Source organism: Anopheles merus, chromosome X, assembly GCF_017562075.2.
Source record: "Anopheles merus strain MAF chromosome X, AmerM5.1, whole genome shotgun sequence".
Classification (NCBI taxonomy): Eukaryota; Metazoa; Arthropoda; class Insecta; order Diptera; family Culicidae; genus Anopheles; species Anopheles merus.
The window spans coordinates 21,277,472-21,290,682 of NC_054081.1; the positions used below are offsets into that span (position 1 = coordinate 21,277,472).

Here is a 13,211-nt window from a genome sequence, read left to right on the forward strand (position 1 = left end):
ATCACTCATTGGGACTTGGTGGAAACCGCTTTTTAAGTCTAGCAAACTAAAGAATCTTTTCCCACACAGATGCTCCAAACAAGTCTCGATAAGGGGTAGGGGGTAATTATCCCGAACGGTAATTTTGTTGAGGGGCCGGTAATCCACACACATACGAACTTCGCCGCTCTTTTTCCTAACGAGAACTAATGCGGAAGCATAAGGAGAATTGCTAGGGCGGATGATGTTTTCCGCTAAGAGTTTATCAACGATCTGTTTCACCTGTTGTCTTTCGCCATAAGAAAGTCTACGCGGCTTAGTGAATATCGGTGTATCATGGGTAAGATTGATTTTCATTGGATGTACGAGTGGTTTAGTGTTTGAAATATATTTGAGGTATGAATTCTCAATAATAGAAATAACAATTCAACGCTGCTCTAAGGATAGAGTATCTCCTAAATCCAGTTCATTTTCGGCTTCGATTACATCGAGCGAGCAAATACTCCTAATAGCATCTTCTAATTTTTCTGGAAGAGTTGTATTAACTTCTTCAAGTTCCGCCAACGGGGTTTTAGTAATACATGATTTTGAAAAAGATGAATAAGTAAGAGAAATGTTAAGAGAATTAAGTAAATCGCGACCAATAATGACAGGCCACGCAATTCCAGGTAATATAATAAAAGAATGTTGAACAGAATGATCCTAAACTGGATTGTGCAATTAATTCGTCCTCGAGAATAAAGTGGTCCCTTAACCATAGTGCAGTATTCAGTTGTTGAAAGAGGTCCTAGCAGCCTAGCTGGTACTACTGTGTCACTGATGAAGCTCACAGGACTCCCTGTATCGAGAAGGGAACTGTAGCATATCTGCTATACAGAACTTATTATAATACACACTATCAGCTATAGACACATTGTAACACACTTCGGAAAGCCAAATCACACCATTGCGACACGTTAATTATAACACATCAGCAAATCAATCCACACCTTAGCAACACACCCAGACCATACCGTTCATAGAAAAAACAATTGAGACACATTTATCGAAAACAACCGAAACGCGCAACATAAGCAATTCAAGCGTTACTGCGGCAAAGTGGACAAACAGAGAACGCATAGCAACTTATTGCTAAAAGCGCAGTGTAGGCAAAGATCGACGAACGCACTCGTTCTTTGGCTAGAACAGTTGAAACTTTCCAGAACCTTCGTAAAATCACTAAAAACGCAGCATAGGCACATAATGATAGACACCTCACTCCAATAAAATGTATTAATTGTACTTCATATCAATAACCTTTAATTAGGACAAAAACACATTCCAAAACCAAATGTACGAAACCCATTGAGTATAAATAAAACCAATTCCGGCCCTGGCAGGTCAGATTCGTTCGGACTGCCAAGATAGGACGTTACACTTCCTAATACTTCGCCTTCCAACTTATTTCAAGAGTTTAGTTATGTCCCCCTACCCAAGGTAAGGCTTCTAAACTCCAACGTTTCCAGTAAGGGAAACCTCCTAAAGGTTTCTATGATCGCCTGGACGATCAAGTGCTGAAAAGTCCGTTCGATCGATGTATTATTCCACCTCGGCTCATGTCAGTAAAAACTGACCTACCGCGACGCTGTTCGATGTACAGTATGTACCGTACAGGCCACTATCACATTACAGCAGCCTAGCTGGTACTACTGTGTCACTGATGAAGCTCACAGGACTCCCTGTATCGAGAAGGGAACGAACGCGATTGAGGGTGGTACGCTTAGTAGAAGGGTGTAGAAATGTCAAACTCACCTCTTGGTTTGTGCCGAGAGTATCTTCCGAGCTAATACCGCCCTCAACAGTGGCGTTGGCCCGACGTTCAGGGCAATTGCGGTAGACGTGCCCAGTCTGGAAACAGCGGAAACATCCGCCGGGTGGGCGCTTCGGCTTGGAGCAGGCACTCTGAAGGTGTCCAAATCGGGAGCAGTTGAAGCAGCGGACAGGTTCCTGCGACGGTTGGGGCCGTTCCATACGGCTGTTCATCGGGGCCCGAATATCGGCGGAAGGGGGCTTGATGGCTCGAAGATGACGGCAAGACTCGAAAAGCTTCAGCTTCTTCCGGAAATCTTCCATCGTGAGGGGCATGAAATGCAGGCTTGAAGTAATTGACGGGCTTCCCAAGCCGTCGATGACGATCGGGATCAGTTCCGAATCAGGGATGTCGGCTTGGCCAGCTATGCGCTGCATATCAAACAGGTAGCGGAGGGCAGATTCTTGGGGCTGCAGCCGACGATTGCGGAGTTGGCGGTACATAGATTCAGGAGTAGCGACGAAATGAAGGTTGTCGATCAGCTCCATTTTCAGTTCGTCGTAAGTGGTGACGTCAAATTCTTTGGCGACGTTAGCTGCCGTGCCTGTGAGGAGCCGAAGAGTAAACAAAAATTTGTCCGCATCGCACACTCGGTGGAGTGAGAAAAGGCGTTCCAAATCACGGAACCAGCGGATGACATCGGAATTTTTCTCAGCATCAAGTGGCTCGATGAGGATTCGAAATCCTTTGTACAAATGGCGGTCGGTTGCTGCGCCTCGAGTTGATGCACTTTCTGACGCAATTCGGCTAACTGTAGCTGCATTCGCAGCGCTTCGATGTGAGCCTCCATATCGTCGGAACCGCGGGGAAGGGCGGCAGCTACACCTTGGGCGGAGGGCAGATTAGCATTGGCGTCGGTGGTGTTGTTCGTTCGCGGGATGGGTTAAATCGAGCTGTTCACAAGGAGTTTAAGCTAAAAATGTAGAACAGTTGTCACCTCCCGCCATGCAATTGACAGCGATTTGCGAGGGCACGCGAGGGTTCGCACGCCATACAAGTTCACAGCCCCAGAGCCCTCGCATTAAAGAGCTTGCGAGCCTTGGTAGTTTTTTCACCCCTAGTTTCAGCAGTTATAATTATAGCACCGCGAGAGCAGGTATAACAGTGAAAATTGTAGCATACTGTAGCATATCTGCTATACAAAACTTATTATAATACACACTATCAGCTATAGACACATTGCAACACACTTTGGAAAGCCAAACCACACCATTGTAACACATTCATTATAACACATTCAGTAAATCAGATCATACCATAGCACCGCAACCGAAAGAGTTCAGGCCGTCCATTCCAACAAATAACAGAACCAACCGAAACGTACAACATAAGCAGGAACAGTTTATGCATTATAACCCAAAGCAGGAACAGTCCCAAATAGCCAGAATTGCTTAAGCAGCTCATTTTGGCATGCTAAAGATCGCTGCTCGAATTCGCCTTTTACAGTAGTTAAACAGCACCAAAGTTCTAGGTGAGTCTTTCAAACAGCGCTTAAGCAGCTTCCTTATGCTACGGTACCGGGGATTATTTTTCTTTGTGTTTTATTTTCAAGCAAGGGTCATCGATGAAATAAACAACAGGATTTGTTTTGTTTGTGTTCATGTGTATATTTTTATATCCTGAATATTCATGAATTATACAAAATGTCACAATTTACTGTACAATCACAATCACTTCACTCAATATTCCTTCTTCAATTAACTAATCTAACTTGCGCAGCAGCAATGAGATGATTGACGGCGTCAGACTTTGATAATTTGACAAGAGCCACTTTGTACCGATGTCATGCATTAAAAAGCTATAAAGTTCCACCAAGTTCGGTACGCTTTCTTAACAAGCCTTCAAGTTCCATCATGAACCCTACACATAGTGCTAATCAGCCGCAAAGTTCCAAAGAGTACCATGTGCCTGTTAAAAAGCTCCATAGTTCCGCAAAGTACCGTCTATCTCTTAATCAGCCACAAAGTACGACATCGGACCGATTTTTCGTTAAACAGCCCCAAATCAGCTATGGAGTACGAGCAGGCTATTTGGGGTATATGCATTAAACCCAAAACAGGAACTTAGTGACAAGAACCATCGTTCTTGTCAACAAAAGACGAACGTAACTAGCTGAGTGAAAACAATTACTTTCCAACATACAACCCGGAACCAAATGTGCGAAACCCTTAACTCATTTGAGTATAAATAAAACCAATTCCAACCGTGGCAAGTCAGATTCGTTCGGACTGCCAGGATAGGACATTACGCTGCCCCAAAACCTTCGCTTTCCAACTTATTTCAAGAGTTTAGTTATGTCCCCCTACCCAAGGTAATGCTTCTAAACTCCAACGTTTCCAGTAAGGGAAACCTCCTAAAGGTTTCTATGATCGCCTGGACGATCAAGTGTCGAAGAGTCCGCTTCGAACAAAGTATGATTCTACATCGATACATGTCAGCGAAACACTGACCTACCGCGACGGTACTCGAGGTACAGTTGTACGATCATCACATTACATGGCGACCGTAACTATCACCAGAAAATATTACAATACTATACACTTGAATTAAGACATTTTATTATTAAAAATTCACAAAAATTTAAATAGTGATCTTTTCGACAAATACTATCGCAAAAAAATAATCCATGAATAAAATCAAAGATTATTAAAATAACATAAGATTTCGAGCACATGATACCATTCGCAACCCTCGCAATGTTTGACGGGATTGCCTCATATAAACGCTTGAAAACATGGATGTGTGAGTGAACAACGATGTGTTGAAGCGTTGATGTTTATGTCAGAACTTCGGTAGAAGCCAGACAAACAAGAAGCTTGCAGTTTCGTCCTCGGTGTTCAACAACCAAAACACTGAGTAAGAAGAAATAAACGATCTATCCAGGAGTATCAGAATAGTGGAGAAACGCCGGGAAAATAAAAAACAACGTGAAAGAGTGTTTTATAATAAACTTTTTGTTTGATACGGATTGAAGAGTACGCATGTTTTGTTTTGGGCTGGAAGCTTGTGCACAACGTGATGACAATTCTCAAAATGGCACCAGAAAAAACGCTTCACTCTGATGTTTCAACTGTTATAATAAGCTTAAACTCTGCAATATCGCTTGCTCTTTAAGCCAGTTTTAAGCCTGCTCTTTAAGCTTCCAGCAACTCGAAAAACGCAAACAATCTCCTCGAAAATGTCACTTGGGCGGTTTCGCTTCTGTCATCTCTCAGCTTTTCGGGTGCTCCTTTGTTTTTTTTTAATTGAACGTTATTGCGCAGCTTGTACTTTCCCAAATAGCCAGCTCGTACTTTGTAGCTGATTTAGGGCTGTTTAACGAAAAATCGGTCCGATGTCGTACTTTGTGATTGATTAAGAGATAGACGGTACTTTGCGGAACTATGGAGCTTTTTAACAGGCACATGGTACTCTTTGGAACTTTGCGGCTGATTAGCACTATGTGTAGGGTTCATGGTGGAACTTGAAGGCTTGTTAAGAAAGCGTACCGAACTTGGTGGAACTTTATAGCTTTTTAATGCATGACAACAGTACGAGATGGCCCTTGCCAAAGTGTCAAAGACTGCCCAAATAGCCAGCTCGTACTTTATAGCTGATTTGGGGCTGTTTAACGAAAAATCATTTCGATGTCGTCCTTTGTGGCTCATTAAGAGATAGACGGTACTTTGCGGAACTATGAAGCTTTTTAACAGGCACATGGTACTCTTTGGAACTTTGCGGCTGATTAGCACTATGTGTAGGGTTCAAGGTGGAACTTGAAGGCTTGTTAAGAAAGCGTACCGAACTTGGTGGAACTTTATAGCTTTTTAATGCATGACATCGGTACAAAGTGGCTCTTGTCAAAGTGTCAAACACGGACGCCGGCAATAATCTCATTGCTGCTGCACAAGTTAGATTCGTTAATTGAAGAATGAATATTGAGTGAAGTGATTGTGAATTATCAGTAAATTGTGTAAAATTTTGTGTAATTCATCAATACAAAAGATTTAAAAATATACATATGTGTTTAAACGAAACAAATCTTGTTGTTTATTTCATCGATGACGCTTGCTTGAAAATAAAACACAAAGAAAAATAATCCCTGGCATCGTGGCATAAGGAAGCTGCTTAGGCGCTGTTTGAAAGACCCACATAGAACTTTGATGCTGTTTATCTACTGCAAAAGGCAAATTAGAGCAGCGATCTTTAGCGTGCCAAAATGAGCTGCTTAAGCAATTCTGGCTATTTGGGATTGATTTTGCTCCTATTTTCGGCAGTTTGTCCCTATTTTTGGCAGGCTGTGTTCCTATTTTCGGCAGCGCGAATACGGCTCAGAAAATGTTTTTATCAATGTAAACATGTCCAAAAAATGTTTAAAGCAATTTAACACTCTTACTTTGCTCAGATTGGTGTTAAATAGCACTTTAATTATTAATTTAAAGTTGCTTATTTTTGCCCATTTTGACAGCCATTTTGATGCAACGTTTAAACAGAGCAACCATTGAAGAAAATTGACAGTTTGATGGTTATAGCGTACGGTGCGAACTGGCTTACAAATATTCATTTTTCTCTTAAGTTAGTGTATTTTTTATCGTAAAATTGGTGACATTTGGTACAAGAAAGGTAATATTATGTGTCGACATACGCATTGTAGTGTTCTGATCAATTTTTTAAAGAAATTTTCAGCCAAATCCAAGGTGTGATATTGTTCCAAGTTACGGCAGCAGCCCACAACATTGAGCTGTCAAAAATAAACATTTACTGTGTACCAAGGACCGTAAAGATATCAGGTCAAGTTATAAGCCCGTTTTGACAGCTAGGTGGAAGAAGAATCGACGAAGAAAACTGACAGTTAGTTTTCCGAGTTTGGCGAACGCTTCTTGTTCTCGAAGGAAAATTTCCATTTTAAATCACGGGCTGTGTTCTAATAAACTAAAATATTCACCCAAATTGATCTCCACCAAATATTGACCATGCAAAACGTAAACAATCCATCAATACATATGCAGGCGGAAAACCATCTGTCAAAATCGGAGCACAGGGGCAAGGTGTGTTTATTAAGAAGGTGAATTATTAGCGCGTTTTCCAGGCGCCATCATTGAGTATTGTTATGTCAAATCGCATACAATTTTCTATACCCCCTCCAGCCCTTCCCGATTTTAATACCGAAGCCCACAGTATTGTTATGTTAAGTAGTGAAATGTCAATTTGCTCTGAAGCACTTCACCTCCTAATATCCATACACCTTGCACAGGGGGGGATCGCCAAAAGCGCTATAACTACACCTCATTATACATTCCACCTTGCTGTGTACCTATTTTCGGCAGCATTTATAGTGAAAAATAACTCATTTATCATAATTTTAAAATTCCAAACAAGTTAGAATAAATTAAATAAGCATAAAATCTTTAATATACATCACTGTTTCATTGTTTTACTGTTCAGATTCTCTGAACCACAAAACCTGCCACAACAGCAAAGCTGCCGAAAAAAAAACACAATTTATTAGATATTTTGAAAAATACGTAATGAAATGGTGTGAAACTTCGTATGTTAATAACAAATAAGTACACTTTCACTACAAAATTGTGTTTTGTGAATTTTCAACATACAACCCGGAACCAAATGTGCGAAACCCTTAACTCATTTGAGTATAAATAAAACCAATTCCAACCGTGGCAAGTCAGATTCGTTCGGACTGCCAGGATAGGACATTACGCTGCCCCAAAACCTTCGCTTTCCAACTTATTTCAAGAGTTTAGTTATGTCCCCCTACCCAAGGTAATGCTTCTAAACTCCAACGTTTCCAGTAAGGGAAACCTCCTAAAGGTTTCTATGATCGCCTGGACGATCAAGTGTCGAAGAGTCCGCTTCGAACAAAGTATGATTCTACATCGATACATGTCAGCGAAACACTGACCTACCGCGACGGTACTCGAGGTACAGTTGTACGATCATCACATTACATGGCGACCGTAACTATCACCAGAAAATATTACAATACTATACACTTGAATTAAGACATTTTATTATTAAAAATTCACAAAAATTTAAATAGTGATCTTTTCGACAAATACTATCGCAAAAAAATAATCCATGAATAAAATCAAAGATTATTTAAAATAACATAAGATTTCGAGCACATGATACCATTCGCAACCCTCGCAATGTTTGACGGGATTGCCTCATATAAACGCTTGAAAACATGGATGTGTGAGTGAACAACGATGTGTTGAAGCGTTGATGTTTATGTCAGAACTTCGGTAGAAGCCAGACAAACAAGAAGCTTGCAGTTTCGTCCTCGGTGTTCAACAACCAAAACACTGAGTAAGAAGAAATAAACGATCTATCCAGGAGTATCAGAATAGTGGAGAAACGCCGGGAAAATAAAAAACAACGTGAAAGAGTGTTTTATAATAAACTTTTTGTTTGATACGGATTGAAGAGTACGCATGTTTTGTTTTGGGCTGGAAGCTTGTGCACAACGTGATGACAATTCTCAAAATGGCACCAGAAAAAACGCTTCACTCTGATGTTTCAACTGTTATAATAAGCTTAAACTCTGCAATATCGCTTGCTCTTTAAGCCAGTTTTAAGCCTGCTCTTTAAGCTTCCAGCAACTCGAAAAACGCAAACAATCTCCTCGAAAATGTCACTTGGGCGGTTTCGCTTCTGTCATCTCTCAGCTTTTCGGGTGCTCCTTTGTTTTTTTTTTAATTGAACGTTATTGCGCAGCTTGTACTTTCCCAAATAGCCAGCTCGTACTTTGTAGCTGATTTAGGGCTGTTTAACGAAAAATCGGTCCGATGTCGTACTTTGTGATTGATTAAGAGATAGACGGTACTTTGCGGAACTATGGAGCTTTTTAACAGGCACATGGTACTCTTTGGAACTTTGCGGCTGATTAGCACTATGTGTAGGGTTCATGGTGGAACTTGAAGGCTTGTTAAGAAAGCGTACCGAACTTGGTGGAACTTTATAGCTTTTTAATGCATGACAACAGTACGAGATGGCCCTTGCCAAAGTGTCAAAGACTGCCCAAATAGCCAGCTCGTACTTTATAGCTGATTTGGGGCTGTTTAACGAAAAATCATTTCGATGTCGTCCTTTGTGGCTCATTAAGAGATAGACGGTACTTTGCGGAACTATGAAGCTTTTTAACAGGCACATGGTACTCTTTGGAACTTTGCGGCTGATTAGCACTATGTGTAGGGTTCAAGGTGGAACTTGAAGGCTTGTTAAGAAAGCGTACCGAACTTGGTGGAACTTTATAGCTTTTTAATGCATGACATCGGTACAAAGTGGCTCTTGTCAAAGTGTCAAACACGGACGCCGGCAATAATCTCATTGCTGCTGCACAAGTTAGATTCGTTAATTGAAGAATGAATATTGAGTGAAGTGATTGTGAATTATCAGTAAATTGTGTAAAATTTTGTGTAATTCATCAATACAAAAGATTTAAAAATATACATATGTGTTTAAACGAAACAAATCTTGTTGTTTATTTCATCGATGACGCTTGCTTGAAAATAAAACACAAAGAAAAATAATCCCTGGCATCGTGGCATAAGGAAGCTGCTTAGGCGCTGTTTGAAAGACCCACATAGAACTTTGATGCTGTTTATCTACTGCAAAAGGCAAATTAGAGCAGCGATCTTTAGCGTGCCAAAATGAGCTGCTTAAGCAATTCTGGCTATTTGGGATTGATTTTGCTCCTATTTTCGGCAGTTTGTCCCTATTTTTGGCAGGCTGTGTTCCTATTTTCGGCAGCGCGAATACGGCTCAGAAAATGTTTTTATCAATGTAAACATGTCCAAAAAATGTTTAAAGCAATTTAACACTCTTACTTTGCTCAGATTGGTGTTAAATAGCACTTTAATTATTAATTTAAAGTTGCTTATTTTTGCCCATTTTGACAGCCATTTTGATGCAACGTTTAAACAGAGCAACCATTGAAGAAAATTGACAGTTTGATGGTTATAGCGTACGGTGCGAACTGGCTTACAAATATTCATTTTTCTCTTAAGTTAGTGTATTTTTTATCGTAAAATTGGTGACATTTGGTACAAGAAAGGTAATATTATGTGTCGACATACGCATTGTAGTGTTCTGATCAATTTTTTAAAGAAATTTTCAGCCAAATCCAAGGTGTGATATTGTTCCAAGTTACGGCAGCAGCCCACAACATTGAGCTGTCAAAAATAAACATTTACTGTGTACCAAGGACCGTAAAGATATCAGGTCAAGTTATAAGCCCGTTTTGACAGCTAGGTGGAAGAAGAATCGACGAAGAAAACTGACAGTTAGTTTTCCGAGTTTGGCGAACGCTTCTTGTTCTCGAAGGAAAATTTCCATTTTAAATCACGGGCTGTGTTCTAATAAACTAAAATATTCACCCAAATTGATCTCCACCAAATATTGACCATGCAAAACGTAAACAATCCATCAATACATATGCAGGCGGAAAACCATCTGTCAAAATCGGAGCACAGGGGCAAGGTGTGTTTATTAAGAAGGTGAATTATTAGCGCGTTTTCCAGGCGCCATCATTGAGTATTGTTATGTCAAATCGCATACAATTTTCTATACCCCCTCCAGCCCTTCCCGATTTTAATACCGAAGCCCACAGTATTGTTATGTTAAGTAGTGAAATGTCAATTTGCTCTGAAGCACTTCACCTCCTAATATCCATACACCTTGCACAGGGGGGGATCGCCAAAAGCGCTATAACTACACCTCATTATACATTCCACCTTGCTGTGTACCTATTTTCGGCAGCATTTATAGTGAAAAATAACTCATTTATCATAATTTTAAAATTCCAAACAAGTTAGAATAAATTAAATAAGCATAAAATCTTTAATATACATCACTGTTTCATTGTTTTACTGTTCAGATTCTCTGAACCACAAAACCTGCCACAACAGCAAAGCTGCCGAAAAAAAAACACAATTTATTAGATATTTTGAAAAATACGTAATGAAATGGTGTGAAACTTCGTATGTTAATAACAAATAAGTACACTTTCACTACAAAATTGTGTTTTGTGAATTTTCAACATACAACCCGGAACCAAATGTGCGAAACCCTTAACTCATTTGAGTATAAATAAAACCAATTCCAACCGTGGCAAGTCAGATTCGTTCGGACTGCCAGGATAGGACATTACGCTGCCCCAAAACCTTCGCTTTCCAACTTATTTCAAGAGTTTAGTTATGTCCCCCTACCCAAGGTAATGCTTCTAAACTCCAACGTTTCCAGTAAGGGAAACCTCCTAAAGGTTTCTATGATCGCCTGGACGATCAAGTGTCGAAGAGTCCGCTTCGAACAAAGTATGATTCTACATCGATACATGTCAGCGAAACACTGACCTACCGCGACGGTACTCGAGGTACAGTTGTACGATCATCACATTACATGGCGACCGTAACTATCACCAGAAAATATTACAATACTATACACTTGAATTAAGACATTTTATTATTAAAAATTCACAAAAATTTAAATAGTGATCTTTTCGACAAATACTATCGCAAAAAAATAATCCATGAATAAAATCAAAGATTATTTAAAATAACATAAGATTTCGAGCACATGATACCATTCGCAACCCTCGCAATGTTTGACGGGATTGCCTCATATAAACGCTTGAAAACATGGATGTGTGAGTGAACAACGATGTGTTGAAGCGTTGATGTTTATGTCAGAACTTCGGTAGAAGCCAGACAAACAAGAAGCTTGCAGTTTCGTCCTCGGTGTTCAACAACCAAAACACTGAGTAAGAAGAAATAAACGATCTATCCAGGAGTATCAGAATAGTGGAGAAACGCCGGGAAAATAAAAAACAACGTGAAAGAGTGTTTTATAATAAACTTTTTGTTTGATACGGATTGAAGAGTACGCATGTTTTGTTTTGGGCTGGAAGCTTGTGCACAACGTGATGACAATTCTCAAAATGGCACCAGAAAAAACGCTTCACTCTGATGTTTCAACTGTTATAATAAGCTTAAACTCTGCAATATCGCTTGCTCTTTAAGCCAGTTTTAAGCCTGCTCTTTAAGCTTCCAGCAACTCGAAAAACGCAAACAATCTCCTCGAAAATGTCACTTGGGCGGTTTCGCTTCTGTCATCTCTCAGCTTTTCGGGTGCTCCTTTGTTTTTTTTTTAATTGAACGTTATTGCGCAGCTTGTACTTTCCCAAATAGCCAGCTCGTACTTTGTAGCTGATTTAGGGCTGTTTAACGAAAAATCGGTCCGATGTCGTACTTTGTGATTGATTAAGAGATAGACGGTACTTTGCGGAACTATGGAGCTTTTTAACAGGCACATGGTACTCTTTGGAACTTTGCGGCTGATTAGCACTATGTGTAGGGTTCATGGTGGAACTTGAAGGCTTGTTAAGAAAGCGTACCGAACTTGGTGGAACTTTATAGCTTTTTAATGCATGACAACAGTACGAGATGGCCCTTGCCAAAGTGTCAAAGACTGCCCAAATAGCCAGCTCGTACTTTATAGCTGATTTGGGGCTGTTTAACGAAAAATCATTTCGATGTCGTCCTTTGTGGCTCATTAAGAGATAGACGGTACTTTGCGGAACTATGAAGCTTTTTAACAGGCACATGGTACTCTTTGGAACTTTGCGGCTGATTAGCACTATGTGTAGGGTTCAAGGTGGAACTTGAAGGCTTGTTAAGAAAGCGTACCGAACTTGGTGGAACTTTATAGCTTTTTAATGCATGACATCGGTACAAAGTGGCTCTTGTCAAAGTGTCAAACACGGACGCCGGCAATAATCTCATTGCTGCTGCACAAGTTAGATTCGTTAATTGAAGAATGAATATTGAGTGAAGTGATTGTGAATTATCAGTAAATTGTGTAAAATTTTGTGTAATTCATCAATACAAAAGATTTAAAAATATACATATGTGTTTAAACGAAACAAATCTTGTTGTTTATTTCATCGATGACGCTTGCTTGAAAATAAAACACAAAGAAAAATAATCCCTGGCATCGTGGCATAAGGAAGCTGCTTAGGCGCTGTTTGAAAGACCCACATAGAACTTTGATGCTGTTTATCTACTGCAAAAGGCAAATTAGAGCAGCGATCTTTAGCGTGCCAAAATGAGCTGCTTAAGCAATTCTGGCTATTTGGGATTGATTTTGCTCCTATTTTCGGCAGTTTGTCCCTATTTTTGGCAGGCTGTGTTCCTATTTTCGGCAGCGCGAATACGGCTCAGAAAATGTTTTTATCAATGTAAACATGTCCAAAAAATGTTTAAAGCAATTTAACACTCTTACTTTGCTCAGATTGGTGTTAAATAGCACTTTAATTATTAATTTAAAGTTGCTTATTTTTGCCCATTTTGACAGCCATTTTGATGCAACGTTTAAACAGAGCAACCAT

At 40.0% G+C, this 13,211-nt stretch overlaps 1 protein-coding gene across 2 annotated transcripts; it reads right to left on the bottom strand.

Moving 5' to 3' along the window:
• Positions 1-688: 688 nt before the first annotated feature.
• LOC121588082 lies at positions 689-2,316 on the bottom strand. Of its 2 annotated transcripts, none has more exons than XM_041905772.1 (2): positions 1,771-2,316; positions 689-817 (listed from the first exon to the last, which is right to left on the bottom strand). In XM_041905772.1, exons 1-2 carry the CDS (start codon positions 2,314-2,316, stop codon positions 806-808), a joined length of 558 nt encoding a protein of 185 aa, XP_041761706.1. In that variant the 3' UTR covers positions 689-805. The 2 variants fall into 2 exon arrangements, with proteins under 2 accessions (XP_041761706.1, XP_041761615.1); XM_041905681.1 differs by lacking the exon at positions 689-817 and adding an exon at positions 1,621-1,697.
• Positions 2,317-13,211: the final 10,895 nt, after the last annotated feature.